Genomic DNA, 16,583 nt, shown 5'->3' with positions numbered 1-16,583 from the left:
TGGATTGAGTAATTTGTAGTTTTTTTTGTAGTTTTTTTTTTTTGGTTTTTTTTTTTTTGGTTTCTTGTCCTTTATCTCCTGTTTAATGTTTTGGGCCCTGCATTTTTTTCTGTCACCTTCTGAAATATCAATAATCTTAGGAGTTTGTATATTAATATATGAGTCATATGACATATATATAGATTTAATAATTAAAAAATTTCTATAATATATGCTTACCAAAAAAAATTTGTATTATACTATACCCGTCAAGATTTATGAATTAAAATATATTTGTACAAAATCCATGTTTATATAATAAAATTTTTCTAATATTAGATTCATCAAATTTGTTTAACGTATCATATATTAATAAGTATTTTATTATTTAGAAATATACGAAGTTAAAAACAGACAAAAATTAAATAAATGAAAAGTTGTAAAATTTAATGGTGAGAAATGTACGTTGTTTGTTTGTTGTCTGATATACTCCCTAATCGAGGTTGTGGTTATTCCCTTTTGGTAGTTCCCTTCTTTCGTTGTTATCCCACTGCATTTTCTCATTTGTCCATTCCAGTATCCATGTTCCATCACCTCAAAAATCCCAATGGAATAGTGAGAGAGAGAGAGAGAGAGAGAGAGAGAGAGAGAGAGAGAGAGAGAGAGAGAGAGAGAGAGAGAGAGAGAGAGAGAGAGAGAGAGAGAGAGAGAGAGAGAGAGAGAGAGAGAGAGAGAGAGAGAGAGAGAGAGAGAGAATTAACTACATTTTTAAGCTGTCATTCTGTACTAACCCACTTGGTTTTACACTTGGCAGATCTATCTAATTTTCTCCACTTAAATTGGCATACATAGACACAAACACATTTGACATTTCCATTTACTCCCTCTCTCTCTCCCTCTCTTTCTCTCTCAGCTTCTTCATCCCCTCACCTTTTCCTCCTGCAGTGAAATTAGTAATGGGTTATTGTCAAAGTCCCATTAGCAGCAGCAGCAGCCACAGGCTTGGTGGCTACTACACAATTTGTCTGTGTCTTCTCCTTGTCTTGGTTTTGAGCTCTGGCAATTCCCAGAGATTCATCATGGCAGAAGGCAGAGCAATGAATTCGAAGACAGTTTCAGTGAGCAATGAAGTAGAAGAGAGTAACAGCATGAACAAGGCCATGATTCTGAGAGGTCAGATAGGTTCAAGGCCTCCAAGGTGTAAGAGAAGGTGCGGCACATGTGGGCCCTGTGAGGCCATTCAAGTGCCTACAAGCCCCCAACTCAAACCAGCCAACACAAACTCTTCACCACCAGCAGCAGCATCCCACCATCTTGCTTATGCCAGAGGCGACTTCTCCAGCGAATACAAGCCCATGAGTTGGAAATGCAAATGTGGCGGCTTGATCTTCGACCCTTGAGATGATGTTATTATTTTCATGATTAATTCAGTGATTAACTTTGCTATTTTAGTATAAATAAAATTTTAGGTGGAGGAGCCGAGGAGGACAACACCCATTTTTGGATCTTGTATATGGATGATTATGAATTTTATGATAGTGCCTAAATAAGTTTTGGTTCCTTAATTAATTTCTTCTGTCTAATATTTCTTGGTTTAATTTTTTTTGATGGATTTCTTGTGATTTCACAACTTTCACACATACCTATTTGCATGACAATACATGATGACATATTGACATGATATGTTGTAGGCTAGGATTTTGCAAATTTTTGAGACTTTTCTTGTTCACCTCTTCACCACGTTACTGTCTTCGGCCCCAAGAAGCATAGATAACGTAAAGAAGTGTAATATCCGATTATCACTTAACACTGCATTCTCTACTGCCAATGAAAAAAGGGCAGCTTTCAATTCTTTTGCATTGTCTTAGCCAAAGGAAAAAAGAAAAGATGTGATGTATTACGGTGAGTGTAGTAAGGTGCCGGTTGTCAACTCAACTTCAACGCTAATTCTAAGATGAATTTTTTTTTTCCCTGCATCTTTTTTGCTAATTGAGCAAGTTTTGGGTTACTTTTGACAAAATTAAACTTATGTGGTTTCTTGGCCAAAAAAAAAAAACTTATGTGGTTTAAAATTTAAATCAATCAAATATTACTCGGAAGAGAAAAGGAGAGCTTTCCATTTTGAGCCCAAATATTTCTCAACTGTTATTAGTCACATTTCTCACAGATATATGATTCATCTGTATAGATGGATCGCACATATGTACAAGATGGGATCAAATATATAATTAGAATGAAAGAACATGGCATAACTATAATAATGTGATCGGATATACATTGAGTAGAGGTTTAATGTTGGTCCGACCTATTCGTGCTCGGTGATATGTTTGTAGCGCTATATGAATCTTTTTGTATTTGTGTTATGCTCCACTATATATAGTGATATATTTTTTTCTTCTTTTCATTAGTTTTCATTTATTTATTTTTTTCTTTTATTAAAAAAAAAAAAAAAAAAAACCAACGAAGAAGAAACTAAGATCTTGGGTGAAAATAAAAGGTTCCTCTACTGAAGTTGTACATTGAGAAAAAAACCACACAAGGCAGAAATCATTCGTGTAAACAGTTGATCCACATCCAAAGCAAACAGCTCCAAGAGTTTTAATGAGAATGTTGGTGCAAAGCTCAAGAATAGAGAGAACTGAAAAGCTGAGATTGTGAAAGAAACCGATTCTGATTCCCATGCCTTTTTCCTCTCAAGTTTGTTGTGCTTTATATCACTTTCAGCAACCAAAATTCAAAACCCACCACCCAAAAAAAAAAAATAAAGCATTGAAACTTCTCCATCCCTAGTCCATGGACAAAATGTACTATAATGGAACAGTACTCCCAAGGCCACTCCTTAGTCCCTATGGTAGTGAGACAACAAACCCTTTGCATCCCATCCCATCCCATCCCAAAAGCATTGAAACTTCTCCATCCCATCCCTATATGGTTCCTATTTGACACAGATATATGGGGGTTTGAGACCACAAACCCTTTGCATCTACTAGTGTATCCCTCTGTCAGGGCACTTTCATGGGTCCTTTGCCCTTGCCCCTTGGTATTATTTAACTACAAAATGAGAAGAAGTATAGGATTGATGCGTAACCAAACAGAGACGTCTTGAACTCTGCACCAGCTTATTATTCATCTCAACTGTTTGTAGATTATACAGTGTGATTTTCAATGCAACATTGCATGGACTTGTGTCAAAAGTCGTGTATGCACTCTGCAGCAAGATGGTAACTTGTGCATCAATGTTGTCACCAACTGTTGCTTTGAGGCCGGGTTGTCAAACTTAGTGAGTGCTTATAGAATCTAAGGTGTACTAAGTTAATCACAAATTCACAAGGACACATTAATGAAAAAGAAATATATATAGCAGAATATTTGCATTCAATTTTCCTGGGTTGAGATCTTGAAAGGCATCTAAAAGTGCCCAGATACAGTGTTACAAAGCTACGGAGGGTCAAAGAAGCAAATATTGAAGCACACGGAAAGCATAAATCCATTGTTAAGTTTATATTCTAAAAAATAAGCTGCTTTAGGCCATGAAGAAGCCTAAGACTCACCCATTCTGTATGAAATACCATCAGAAACAGGGCTAGTTTAGTATAGAAAAACTTGCATATAACGGATTTATACACTCTCTTTCACATGACTAGCATTTGAGAAAATATTGTAAGAGCGCGAGTGTATATACCAGTTACATGTAAGTTTTTCAAACTTTAGTAATATAGTTCCCAAAGATAACCCAAAATCAACCAAGAACAAAAAAACAAAAAAAAATCGTTCCCAAAGGTGTGTTATTTGGTGTGTCAAGGCGAAAATATGCCTTTTTCTTTCTCGGTGTGCTACTTAATGCAACAAATTTGTGCCGAATAAGGCCCTGCTAATGGGTTTGCCAAAAGTTGGCATTGGAAGAACCATCAGTCTTAGAAGCTAGAATATATGCAGGGTTCCACTAAATGAAACAGATCTATGGTATGGATGGGACCATTGATATTAAAAGGTTAATAAAAGAAGGGTTCTAACTTCTAATATACTAATATGTCAAAAAGATGTGAAAACTCAGGGGTAGGAGGCACAATCCTAGAGCTTTGGGGTTGGAAGGAATATGATGTGAAAACTCAGTAAGATAACCCTTTTTGTTTTAAGTGCATGAATATTGTTCTTAATAACTTTATGACTCAAGTCATTCAACCCTGTTTCACTAAAAGTAGACCTCTTTTGGCCTCTTCCACAGAGACTTGAGGCAATTCCTCTCAATCACATATCAATCTATAAAAACTTGAGCACTACTGTTAAAAGATAGCACCCTTATGTATCTTATCAGTTCATCCGTAATCAAAGCAAGCCTACAATAACAGAAAATTCGCTCGTCTCTGCAGCAATTGTTATGCCACAATCACAGCTCCATCATACATATGCTTTATCAACTTGGTATATCATTGCTGCTTTATACCCCTAGCTACCCTATCATAAACTTTCTCCAAACCATAAGGAATTAAGGATCATGCAACGATCTTTCTTCCTCTCTCTATCTCCAAGTATTCTCCATTAAGTTAATACATTGGTATTAAAGTCTTGGTTCATAACTTCATGTTTAATCACTTGACGAAACTGCTGAATTACAAAAGAAAGATAAAAGAATATGTGACTTAACACATGCCTCTTGTAATCAATATAGACCAGTAATAAAGGACTCTAACCAGGACAATGTACTGGCATAGTTTAAGAAGTAATGTAAACCACTCTGTTCATTTGTTTTCAAAAAGACATGTATTAGGAACCAGCTATGTATTTCAACAGGAAGCTAGGTTCTCAGTTTTCAGGAAATTCTGGGAAATTCTGAACTGCCCCTTGAGGCGAACCATTAAAATGGGACCCTCGGACCTCCATGTGCATTCACGTGAAACTATTTCTTTAAGCATCCACAAATTGTTTACAACTCAAAAGGATCAAATTTGATCTTGTTGTTTCATAGTTTAGTAAAATCTAAATAGAAGAAACAAATAAAACAAAGAATTTCATCCTTTTTTTTTTTACCAGAAGAAATTTCTCAATTTCATTACAAGAAGATATTTTTGTAATCTAAAAGGACCATATAGAAATTCAGAACAACACACACAAGCCCCAAGTACAACCCAAAAATAGATTACGAAAACTGCAACACATAGAACTCGAAAGACAAGACTAGCTAAAGACCAAACAATCTAAACCACACATAGGCCCTTTTGAGTTGGGATATAAAGTGCATTTGGGTGGGGCCCAATAAAATGCTTGAAAACAGGGGCAAGGGTCCAAGACAGTTGCCCACGATATGCATAAAGCACCATGTAAAATTACTACACCATCTAAGAGATACACATGAAGCTTAGATACACATGACACCACCATCTTGAGATACACTTTTCATTGACATCTGCACTAGTGTTCCTTATCCATAAACCAAAATGTATGATAAGTCATTGATGACTTATGACCTATGCCGAACTAAATAGCTCAAGGAGAGAGACTGTAATGCAATGAGGCAATGATCTCCATTATCTATGTTCAATGTGATCTGCTAATTTGCGATCAATTCATCAATGGGGCAATCTTTTATGTTATCCATATCCACACATATGAATTATACTATGCAAAAAAAAAAAAAAAAATTCAATTACTGATCATTATTCAAACATTAATTACCACATTCAGTACACATCATATGTCACAATGGATAATTCCTGTAGTGCAAAAATAATTTAATCAACAAGATACAAAACCAAATACAGAAAATAGCATAAATTTAGTAACAGAGTAACTATGGAGAGGTGTGAAAGGCATCTACAACAAGGATAGCAAAAGGAACCTTGGAATCTCCACGTACTTTGATCAGCTGCAGCTCACAGGTGTATATGTATACGAACCGCTTCACTCAATTGCTCAATGCTGTGACCACTGAATCTCCTTAATATTCATCCCTGCCTGCACCATTTCATAGAGTGGGCTCATATCCCTCAACTTTTTCACCTGGCGCACTGTAAGCTCAACTGCCCGGTCAATCTCTGCCTCGGTGGTGAACCTCCCAATCCCGAACCTAATCGAAGTGTGGGCCATGTCCTCATCCACCCCCAATGCCCTCAACACATAGGAGGGCTCCAAACTGGCACTGGTGCACGCACTCCCACTCGACACCGCCACCTCCTTCAAGCCCATGAGCAAGCTCTCCCCTTCAACGTAAGCAAAGGACAAGTTGAGATTCCCGGGGTAGCGCCTCTCCGTGCTACCATTGACCACCACCCCATCAAGCTTAGAATTAATCGCATTCAGCATCCGCTCCTGCAAAGCACTAATTCTCTTCTGATCGTACTCCATCTCCTTGTTCGCAATCTCACACGCCGCGCCCATCCCCACAACCAAAGGGGTGGGCACGGTCCCGCTCCGAATACCCCTCTCTTGCCCACCACCATTCATTTGGGGCTCCACCCGAATCCTCGGCCGCCGCCTCATATACAAAGCTCCGACCCCTTTCGGCCCGTAAACCTTGTGCCCACTCAGAGACATCAAACTCACATTCCAGCTGTCCACATCAATCGGAATCTTCCCCAGGGCTTGAGCCGCATCGGTATGGAACGGAATCTTAAATTCCTTGCAAATTTCTCCGATTTCCTCCATCGGCTGAATAACCCCGATTTCGTTGTTCACCGCCATGACCGATACGAGCCCCGTATCGGGCCGAATCGCCGCCCTTAGCTCGTCCAAGTCGATAAGCCCGTCGGGCTTCACCGGAAGGTAGGTGATTTCGAAACCCTCCTGCTGGAGATGGCGGCAGGAGTCCAGAACGCACTTGTGCTCGGTCTGGGTCGTGATGACGTGGCGCTTCTTCTCCTTGTAGAAGTGCATGACTCCCTTGACGGAGATGTTGTTGCACTCGGTGGCGCCCGAGGTGAAGACGATCTCCTTCGGCGAGGCGCCGATTAAATCGGCGACCTGGGCGCGGGCGGTCTCCACGGCCGAGTCGGACTCCCAGCCGTACATGTGGGTCCGGGAGTGGGGATTTCCGTAGCGGTACAGGTAGTACGGCATCATGGCGTCGACGACCCTGGGGTCCACCGGTGACGTGGCCTGCATGTCCAGGTAGAGCGGTCGCCCGGAGATCTTCACGCCTTTCATCGAAATTCCATCTGTGTCCTCGTAGGGCTCCGCGGCAGCCGCGGCGGTGGACAAGGAGCGGAAAAGGTGGGAGCTTGTGGTTGTGGAAATGGGTTTTGGGGTTAGGGTTAGGGTTTTGCGGAGAGTGGAAGCTAAAAGCTTCGAAGCCATCGATTTTTAGGGTCTTTGCTTTGTTTGCTTGGTTTGGGGTTTTGAGTAAGGAGGGAGCAAAGGGAAAAGAGATGAGAGTCAGAGCCCACTCACTGACTTCTTCGATCTCGAGGATGACACGTGGCGACCTGTGAACCTTGAATATGCTAACGAAACGACGTCGTATAATGATAATCCAAACGTCACAGCATAATATCCAGATAAAGCTTTCGCTTAGATTTGGGCCACGTGGTCTTGCTTTAAATTCATCACAGCAAGCCAACAGTTCCAGAGTCTCTTTCTCTTTCACACTTCTTTGTTACATTGTCTTTGTTGTCCTATTTCATTGTGCCATTCCCAGATTTCAGATCCAAATCTAGGTGGGAAAGAAGAACATTGTAGTAGACACACCAACAAAACCCATTGTTCAGATCACCCATTTGTTCAAGGACCACCATGTGGTAAGTCCCATAGGCTATACCTACCACCTTTTCTCATTCTGGGAAAGATTTCATTTTTTGGTATCTTACCCACCCACACCAAAAGGGGTATACTTTTTCTCCTTGGCAGAATCTAAGGACCTCCACCTCCCTCTGGTATGTCTTTTCCCTACTGAAAATTCACTCTTCTTTTTGACATTGTGAAGTTTTATCAGATGTTGCTGCAATTAGATTTGGTGATGTGCTGCACAAGCATGTTAGATCTGAGTTAATTTGGCAATGTCGGTGAATTTTGCTCTGCTTTCTTTTTTCTATATATGTTATTTTCTATTTCTATATCAACTATTTGAAGTGGGGTTGGCTTTGGAATGTGAAATAGATACTGGTTTTAGTTGGATAGTAAAAATCTCATTGGTGATGACAATGTTAAATAGCTTCAAATGTGAAAATGAATGTTATATTGATATGGGGTTGCTTATTGTCCATTGGGTCTCTAAGGTTCTGGTCTAGTGAATTAAAGGTTCTCCTGTAAGCACTAAGCTCACTTGGGGTTGGATTCGTAGAGTTTGATTCACATAATTAGTGTTAAATAGTCCCACTTTCCTTAATTTTTTTTTTTTTACCTACTGCTATCATATGTAGATAAGTGAACATGTATTTGTTGCCCTGAATTTTGATTTATGAAACTAAGAAGATTACAATATTTGTATCTTATGATTTGATGACACTAGCAAGAATTCGGTTTTCACAGAAGTTGGAACTTTGACCCAGGTGTTTTGAAGAACATATAGAGGTTGAGGCTTAGAGAGATTCGCCATGTTCAGGCTATCTCCTCGCCGGAACCCAAAATCAAAAGGTTTCAAGGTGAAGCATGCTCTACAACTATTTCTTTTGCTGGGTGTCTGCATCTGGCTAGCTTACCAAGTCAAGCAGTCTCATAGTAAGAAAGCAGAACTCAGTGAAAGAATAAAAGATGGGGAGAAAGTTGTAAAGTTAGGAAGAAAAGACCTCAACCCTCTTGTGGAGGAAAGTGTCATTAGAGATGCAAGGCACAAGGAGGAGGAAGAAGAAGAAAACAAGATTGAAGAACAAAACAAGCATGAAGAGATCAATAATGCAGGAAGAGGTGGTGGAGATGATGAGATCAATGAAAATGATCAACAGAAAATTGAAGAAAGCACAGATGATCGTGGTGATTCAGTAGATGGAGAGAGAGAAAAGGAAGAGAGCCAGGTGAATGAAAATGAAGTGAGCAGAGAGGATGAAGATGGACAAAAGAAGAATGAATACGACAAAGACAGGGAGAGTGAGGAAAGCAATGAGAAGGAAAGAGAAGAGACCAAAGAGAAAGAAAGTGAAGAGACCAAAGAGAGAGAAAATGTAGAGACCAAAGAGATAGAAAGTGTAGAGACCAAAGAGGTAGAAAGTGAAGAGACCAAAGAGAAAGAAAGTGAAGAGACCAAAGAGGAGAGTCAGGGGGAGGATAATAAAGAGGAGAAGGAAGAGAACAATGAGATAGATAATAAAGAAAAGGAGACAGAAGAGAAGGAAGGTAACAAGATTGAAGAGCTGATTTTATCTGATAATCGGGTTCAAGATGGAGGTGAAAAAAATGATGAGGAGGCAAGAGAAGAGAATTACAAGGCTGATGATGCTTCCAGTGCTGTGGTCCATGAAACTCAACATGTAACAGCTAGTAATGAACAAGGTAGTCCAGAAAATTCTAATGAAGCAAATCAGTTTGAAGACAAGGAGAGGCATGAGTTTCAGCAGGAGAATAATGCAAATAGCAGTGAAGTAGACCAAAACAAGTCAGTCTCAAATAATGAAAATGCTACAGAAACCAAAGAGGGAGGTAATGGGAGTTACTCAGAATCAGAGAATGGATCCAAGCCTAATTCAACAGAAGCTACAAAATCATTTGAGCAGCAGCAAGTGGACACTAAGAAAGATGACTCTCCACTGCAAAATGTTGTATTAGAGCAAACCGAGAGATCTGATATAGTTCCCAACAGCGATCAACAAGACTCTGGCACAACACCTTCCACTACAACTGAGAATGGTGATGCAAGTAATGGAGAACCCACAGATACTTCTAGTAATTCTGAATCTGTTGTGTCGGATAGTCAGATTGTCAACTCAAATGCATCTACAGAAATAGAGAATGGTTCTGCACCTTCAAACACGAGCATTGTTCAGATTCAAAAGTTCAGCAGTGACACTGAGGTAGAAGGGACACAAGAAAGTATACTGTCTCAAAAAACAAATGACGATGTAGATGCTCAGCAAAAGCAACAAGTTGATTCTTCCAATTCTTCATTACAACAAGAGAAAGATGCAGTTTCAAACACAGATAGCAAATCTGATGCAGGCCAGAATGAACATGACAGTGCTCCTCAGAACAGCACAAATGATAATGCAAATGCAAATGACAATGAAGATGCAGGCCAAAAGGAACCAGTTGATTCTTCTAATTCTTCAGTATCCCAAGACAAAGAGGCATCTTCAAACACAAATAATAATGCTGATGCTGCCCTGAAAGAGGATGAGAATGTACAAAGCAACACCAATGACAATGCAGATGCAGGCCGAAAGGAATCAGTTGATTCTTCAGTCCTCCAAGAGAAAGAGGCATTCTCAAACCCCACTGATGCTGGCAATAATCAAAATGAGCATGTTGTTCAGAGCAACTCAAATGAGACTGATGGTGCAGGCGGAGAAGAATCTGGTAATGCCCAGAAGGAGAACGAAGAATCCTCAAACACAAATGACAATACTAACGAGGGCCATATTGTTACTGTTGATTCTTCAAATTCTTCAATACCTGAAGAAGAGAAACAGGCTCGTATAGACCTGGATACTTTGCCAGAAAGCAAACCTGAAGGTCATAGCAATGATGCTGCAGAGTAAAAACTCTAATGAGTTGGTCACCATTCATTACGCAACCATTTATTTCATTTTGTTTTCATCTTTTTCTTCTAAGGTGAATAGGCATAACTGTAAGGTTCTTTGCTCATTGTACTTCATTGTGATTGTAGTGCTAAAAGTTATAATATCAAGGTGCTATTTGAGAAGTTTCAAGATCTTTCGACAATGCATAATTGATATGATGTTCCAATCTTAAAATACTGTTTTTCCTCTTCCTGTATCTTCTTCTGAAGTCTGTCTTCCCCGAAATGCAAAGTGATATTCCTTTTTTAAGCCGGGAAACGGCTGAGATTATTGCTTGGTGTAATGGGAGAACATGCTACGAACATAAAATCTTACATTAGTGTTCCCAAGTTTTGGAGTTCAATGTATAAAATTCTACGTTTTTGAGCTATCACCAATTAATTTTAGGTTAGATATAACATAGTATTTGAGCAAACAGTTCATTTATATGTTTAACTCAATTTGGTCACATTCCACACGTCCAATATAATTAATTTACGTATTTGGTTATGTTCACCGCATGTAATGAAGCATTGCATTCTAAGGATATAATCATTTGCTAATTGGTTTTGAATTTAGATTAGATGCTATAAGTCAATGTCATGTCTTTAAGGTGTTGCTTGGATCATCAAAATCATCATTTATATGGAAAAAAACAAAAACGATTATGAAAAGCCGTAGAGTTTGTCCTTCTGCACCCAAATTTGATTTCCCCTCCCACTAAATCTAAAAAAAAAAAAAAAAGTACTGCCCCTTGCCACAATAGATAGCAAAGAAAGGGAGTCTGTTTAGATCTTTGTTTGGCTAGCAGAGGACCACCAGAGTGTGCAATGTGCCTGCACTTGGCATGGGGCAATAAAACTGTGACAATGCCCCAAAACCTAAAAGTTGACCCTGAAAATTGCAGCCTGACACATTCACCTTAACTTGAATATGACGTCCCAACCCTTTTTTTTAATCAAGAAAACTTGCAACTTTATTCTAGTCAGAAGCAATATATTGTCTGAGTCAGTTTGAACCCTTTTTTCTCTAACCAAACAGAAAAACTGCATTCCCGCAAGATAAAACGGACCAAATGATGGGCAACAACATTACTCCCTCGTAGTCACATCACATGAACACTCAACTCGGACTATAGAATTTTCACCTCCTCAACAAGATTACCTTCTGCAGCTAAAGCTCTCAACAAGGCACTAGTTTCAACCTTCTTGTGGCCATTGCTGTGCACCACTGCAAGAGAGGTTATGGATGAAGGAATTTTCTTTTTCATATTTTCAATTTTTAAAATTTAACTACTAGGAATTAGATATTTTAAATGATGTGGTGTGTTGAACATATTAAAGGGTGTAAATAAAATTACCAAACCAACAAAATCTCCACATTCCAAATAAAATATGCAGATTGAAAAACAGTAAGATGGAAAGAAATATAATCCAACATCTCATCATCTTATTTATGTGTGTCAATGGCTACAGACAAACATAACACAAAAGACTGAACAACTTTTCCACGAGGTCTCAATCCAGAATTTATAATGAAAAACAAGTGCAATAATTAATATCCAAAGGAATCCAAGGTGACCTAATGAATCCATCTGACATGAAAAACATGAACGAGACTTATTCCAAATGGTATCTCTTTGAAATGTGCCGAAAGCCAGCCTAGTGGTGGTCGTGCTTCGTTTCAAAAAGGCCATCGGGACCTGAATATTACAGAAAAACATATCAGATTCTAACACACTGATAAAAAGAAAAAAGAGAACAAGTAACAAAACATCAACAAGTAGAACAGTAATAATGCCTCAAAATCTCAATATTCTCAAAATGCAGCGAGGAAAAATTTGGTGGATTAGAATGCCGTATGGACAAGAAAAGCAATTTAAATTCCTGTTTCTTAGGAGGAAACAAAGAGCTTATTCAGTGTATCATCGCATTAAAAAGTAATTAACCTGTCTAGCCAATAATTTGTTGAAAGGATAACAATTATCTAAAATATATGAAAGGGACGCCCACTCCATACCATATCTAAGAACAACAAAAATGTACCATTTTAGCTTTAATAAAACTAGCATATACTGAAGTTAAAAAATTCTATTAGATACATCCAGACGATAGATTTTAATGTCCAATGTAAAATTCCCTTCAAAATCAATGCATTTAACACCCTACATACTTTGGTGCCTGAATTTATAAAGCATGCCAGAGGTGCCACAATAAATATGGGGCGCTGGGCTACGAGCAAAAGTTCAACCTATTAGTCCCCACCCAAGATGCAAGCCATAGCATCATTATCAACTGTTTGAGGTTAAATACACAAAAATGAGAATACTTAGCTGACTCATCACGCAAAAAGCAGTTTCCAAATGGAATAAATAATATCCTTCCTTGCTACCACAAACCCTTATCTCTATTTAAAACCTCAGTTCTAGAATCACAATCCACTTGCGACCACATCACACTCTCATCTATCTTTGCTTGCCACCCCCAACCTCATCTATCTTTAAAACCCCAGTTCTAGAATCACAATCAGCTTGGGGCTACATGACACACTATCTTGGTAGTTGGTACAACATTGGTCTCTGTTCAGATTACTAAAATACATCTAAGGTCATGAAAACAATTAAGAATGTTCTTTCCACTGCCTGAACTACCTGAGAATGCTGTTCTTCACTAGACATAGTGATCAATAACCGCAACAAACTAAAAAAAGGCTAAGCTAGAACACCAAGTTATTTTGGAATGTAATTCCAGATAAAGCAATTAGGTGAAACACAATTTAAAAGAAAATGCAAACAAAACAAGTACCAAACAAAAAAAACAGGCCAATTACTGCATTCAGCATAGAATCTATCATAGAGGGGAAAGATATTGAAACCATCTAACCAATGTTTATTACATGAGACAACAATTGAAATCTATCAAGCTTTTATTATATGAGAAAACAATGTATGTGTGCATTCGTTCAATGAAAAATAATAACAAATTCAGGGCCATAATAATGTTCAGAAGCATACCCCATGGGAACTCCTTATTGCGGATGTGCAAATATGGGTACGGCTGCAACATATACAATAGATGGAGCGGATCATTATCAAATTCAAAAGGTAATGGCATAAAGCATACCAAGGAATGCAAAATGCAAAAAATAATTTTGAAATGAAACTAGTAAAACTTCCGTTGACCAACTAGCTTTATAGGTTCGAATGCTATGGATATCGCAATATATTTATAAAAGACAAAGGAAAGGAAAGGAAGACAGCTCAACATACAGCAGCAAAATAAACAACAAAATTCGCAAGGCTAAAGAAGAAAGCTCACAGGAGGTGGGTCGTAGTGAGGATGACCCTTTGACAGGTTCCAAACCGCTAAAGCAGTGCATGAAATAATGCCTAAGTAAGTTATCTTCTCCCACTTGGCCGTCTCATCTGACAAAATTTAACAAATAGATTAGCAAAATGCAAAAACATAAAATAATTGACAGTGTCAATAAGATTGAACTTTGGACTTAAACTCCAAGCTGTGTTTATCACCATCACCATGGAATTCAAAATTCAAGGCGACTGGAAAGACCCTTTCAATTCCATCAAATTCCAAGCTTCCCGACAACAAGTAGATCGAACCCAAAATTTAATTCATCATATTATCACACATTTCCACAAAAATTACACAAATCTATTAACATCTTGAACAAAAAGGGAAAAAATCACAAAGCTGAGGAACGAAAGTGAAAACGCAACATAGCTGCAAATGCTAATTGAGCTATCAGATCAAAAAATTTTAAACTAAAAACTAAAAAAAAAAAAAAGTCGCCAAAGATCAATTTATATAAGCGCATATTTGCGTGTGTATGTGTGTGTGCGCCTGAGAGAGAGATTAGAAATTACAAGCATCGTCGTGATGGGCAGAGGAGGAGAAGGAGCGCTTCTGAGGAGCAGAGGATCGAGAACCACCGCGCAGGGCGGTTCGAAGCGTAGCAGATCGGACCATCGCCATCGCCATTTCTTAGCAACTCTCTATTTTACTCGATATTTTTTCTTACAGAGAGCGTAGAAGTGAATTGTGAAACCCTCTTTTATTTTTGTTTCACGAGTGTGTAGAGGGAGAGGCGCAGGCCCATTTGGTAACAAAATGGGCTCAGTTGGAATGATAAGCCCATGAAAAATACCACTTAGCCCAACTACCCTTTGATGAAATTTAAAGACCTCGGATTTCATCCAATGGTGGTTGAGCATTTCTTTGTATGTAACAAGTCGGTAAATGCATGTTCATCCACACCTTTGGAATTTTGTAATTTGACTGACCCTGCACCAATTTACACAATCCCCAAAAAAAATTTAGGGGCATAAAATTGTGTTGTGGCATTCTCTATCTTTTCTAATCATGTAGGGATAAAACAAAATCCATCATACTCAAAATTTCAAACAACAAGTAAGCTACTCGAAGCAAGTACTTTGGTGGATATATGATCTTTTTTATTACACTATATTTTCTTGAAAGATCTTTATTATCTTCAATAAACACCCACATATAAGATTGGCCATCTAAAGTGTACAAATGAAGGTAGAATAAAAGTATTGAATAGAAAAAACATAAATTAAAATAGAAAATTAAGATTAAATACCAAATATCAATAGTTTTTCAACAAAGCAGTAAGACACTAATTTTTTTTTTTTTAGTTTAGGTACTAACCTAGGGCAAGACATTTTGGATTAGGTCACAAACCAATTTGTTATATAATTGTGACTGACGAACAATCACAGTCACAACTGTGACTGTTTCAAATTCATAAACATTTAAAATTTATAAATGTTTAATACTTTTTTTATTTAGGCTTAGGGGATGAAATCATATAACCCAGAGACTAAACATTAAAGTTTAAGCCTTGCAAATATTGAAAAAATAACAAATCATAAAAAATTTATAACTGTTAGACAGTTACAGCTCGGTATAACCATATTTTTTAAGTTGGTACCTAAACTGAAATTTAGTATCTAAAGTGAAATGACATAAACGTTTTGGTAACATTGCAATTTGATACCTAATGTTAATGGACCTGAATTAAAAACATTAGGGAAAATAGGTTATTTGATGAATTTTATTATAAAAAAAAAACACTTGGATTTTTATTTTGAGCTAATTACAAATAAATCAATAAAACCTTTTACAATTACATTTTAATCAATGTACTTTTTCATAATTTTATTTTAGTCACTATTGACGAAAATGAAAAAAAAAAAAATTACAATAGATTGATAAACATACATTACAATTTAGATTTAAATTTATATTAAATTTTTTTTTTACTACTACACAGCAAAATGACTCATGGTTTTTTTTTTTTGTCGAAAAATGACTTAGGGTTTAGCTCTGGATTTTTGGGCATAAACTTCATTTCTAAACCCTAAACCTCATTTATATACTCTGCACGCTATTTCTAGACCCCAAACTAAATTAAGAGTAACGTCATAATTTTACGCCCATAAGTAATAAAAAAAAAGGTATGGGCAAATTGGTATTTTTCAATGCACTAAAGTACATGATATCATTAAGTGGATGAGGTTTTGTGACTAAAATGAGATAAAATTTCAAAACTCTTTAACCTTTATGGAAAAAGAAAATTTACATTGACTATTATATAATATTGAAATGTTTTATTGATTTAAATGTAATTTGCTATTTTATTTTCCTCTTTTATCCCTTTTTAGTCAGTACTACAAAAGGATGGGGAAGAAGCACCTTGAGCTAGATTAGTTCTAGAAAGATGGGACAATTCAGCAGAGGTGTCAGTTAAAGAAGAGGAAGGTTACGCTAGAAGGTCATTCTTTTTTTTTAGTATATTTTCTTTGCGTTCATCTAAAGGTCCCTTTAACTTGGAGAGCTCCTCCAAGTTGAGGTTGTCAATTGGTTGACACAACCAATTACTAGGGCCCGAGTTCTCCAAGTTGGTATGCTTGCGTTTTGTTCC

At 37.6% G+C, this 16,583-nt stretch overlaps 4 protein-coding genes across 7 annotated transcripts; 2 read left to right on the top strand and 2 right to left on the bottom strand.

Annotated features, from left to right (window-relative positions):
- Window positions 1-877: 877 nt before the first annotated feature.
- LOC147284245 (EPIDERMAL PATTERNING FACTOR-like protein) lies at window positions 878-1,490 on the top strand. Its single transcript, XM_086245340.1, has one exon. It carries the CDS (start codon window positions 936-938, stop codon window positions 1,377-1,379), a length of 444 nt encoding a protein of 147 aa, XP_086101466.1. The 5' UTR covers window positions 878-935; the 3' UTR covers window positions 1,380-1,490.
- Window positions 1,491-4,223: 2,733 nt separating this feature from the next.
- Window positions 4,224-7,335, bottom strand: NFS1 (nitrogen fixation S (NIFS)-like 1). 2 transcript variants are annotated; one of them, XM_086245834.1, is made up of 2 exons: window positions 5,816-7,335; window positions 4,224-4,584 (listed from the first exon to the last, which is right to left on the bottom strand). In XM_086245834.1, the coding sequence occupies exon 1, from the start codon at window positions 7,267-7,269 to the stop codon at window positions 5,890-5,892; it is 1,380 nt and encodes a 459-aa protein (XP_086101960.1). In that variant the 5' UTR covers window positions 7,270-7,335; the 3' UTR covers window positions 4,224-4,584; window positions 5,816-5,889. The 2 variants fall into 2 exon arrangements, with proteins under 2 accessions (XP_086101960.1, XP_086101961.1); XM_086245835.1 differs by having other exon boundaries at window positions 4,224-4,581.
- Window positions 7,336-7,572: 237 nt separating this feature from the next.
- Window positions 7,573-10,761, top strand: LOC147284243 (uncharacterized). Of its 3 annotated transcripts, none has more exons than XM_086244091.1 (2): window positions 7,573-7,844; window positions 8,460-10,761. In XM_086244091.1, the coding sequence occupies exon 2, from the start codon at window positions 8,505-8,507 to the stop codon at window positions 10,596-10,598; it is 2,094 nt and encodes a 697-aa protein (XP_086100217.1). In that variant the 5' UTR covers window positions 7,573-7,844; window positions 8,460-8,504; the 3' UTR covers window positions 10,599-10,761. The 3 variants fall into 3 exon arrangements, with proteins under 3 accessions (XP_086100217.1, XP_086100218.1, XP_086100219.1); XM_086244092.1 differs by having other exon boundaries at window positions 8,440-10,761; XM_086244093.1 differs by having other exon boundaries at window positions 8,420-10,761.
- Window positions 10,762-12,048: 1,287 nt separating this feature from the next.
- On the bottom strand, window positions 12,049-14,682 carry LOC147284242 (cytochrome c oxidase-like protein). The gene is made up of 4 exons (XM_086244772.1): window positions 14,503-14,682; window positions 13,937-14,043; window positions 13,633-13,675; window positions 12,049-12,321 (listed from the first exon to the last, which is right to left on the bottom strand). The coding sequence occupies exons 1-4, from the start codon at window positions 14,615-14,617 to the stop codon at window positions 12,281-12,283; spliced, it is 306 nt and encodes a 101-aa protein (XP_086100898.1). The 5' UTR covers window positions 14,618-14,682; the 3' UTR covers window positions 12,049-12,280.
- Window positions 14,683-16,583: the final 1,901 nt, after the last annotated feature.

Source organism: Dryas octopetala, chromosome 5, assembly GCF_963921425.1.
Source record: "Dryas octopetala chromosome 5, drDryOcto1.1, whole genome shotgun sequence".
NCBI classification, from domain to species: Eukaryota; Viridiplantae; Streptophyta; class Magnoliopsida; order Rosales; family Rosaceae; genus Dryas; species Dryas octopetala.
Note: the sequence above shows the minus strand (reverse complement) of the source record. Positions and strands in the feature narration are given on the sequence as shown.

Coding starts and splice junctions, on each gene's coding strand:
- LOC147284245 (XM_086245340.1), top strand. CDS start 936: ATGGGTTATTGTCAAAGTCCCATTAGCAGCAGCAGCAGCCACAGGCTT.
- NFS1 (XM_086245834.1), bottom strand. CDS start 7,269: ATGGCTTCGAAGCTTTTAGCTTCCACTCTCCGCAAAACCCTAACCCTA.
- LOC147284243 (XM_086244091.1), top strand. CDS start 8,505: ATGTTCAGGCTATCTCCTCGCCGGAACCCAAAATCAAAAGGTTTCAAG.
- LOC147284242 (XM_086244772.1), bottom strand. CDS start 14,617: ATGGCGATGGCGATGGTCCGATCTGCTACGCTTCGAACCGCCCTGCGC. Junction 14,044..14,502: donor TGCCCATCACGACGATGCTT/GTAATTTCTAAT, acceptor AAATTTTGTCAG/ATGAGACGGCCAAGTGGGAG. Junction 13,676..13,936: donor CTCACTACGACCCACCTCCT/GTGAGCTTTCTT, acceptor TATATGTTGCAG/CCGTACCCATATTTGCACAT.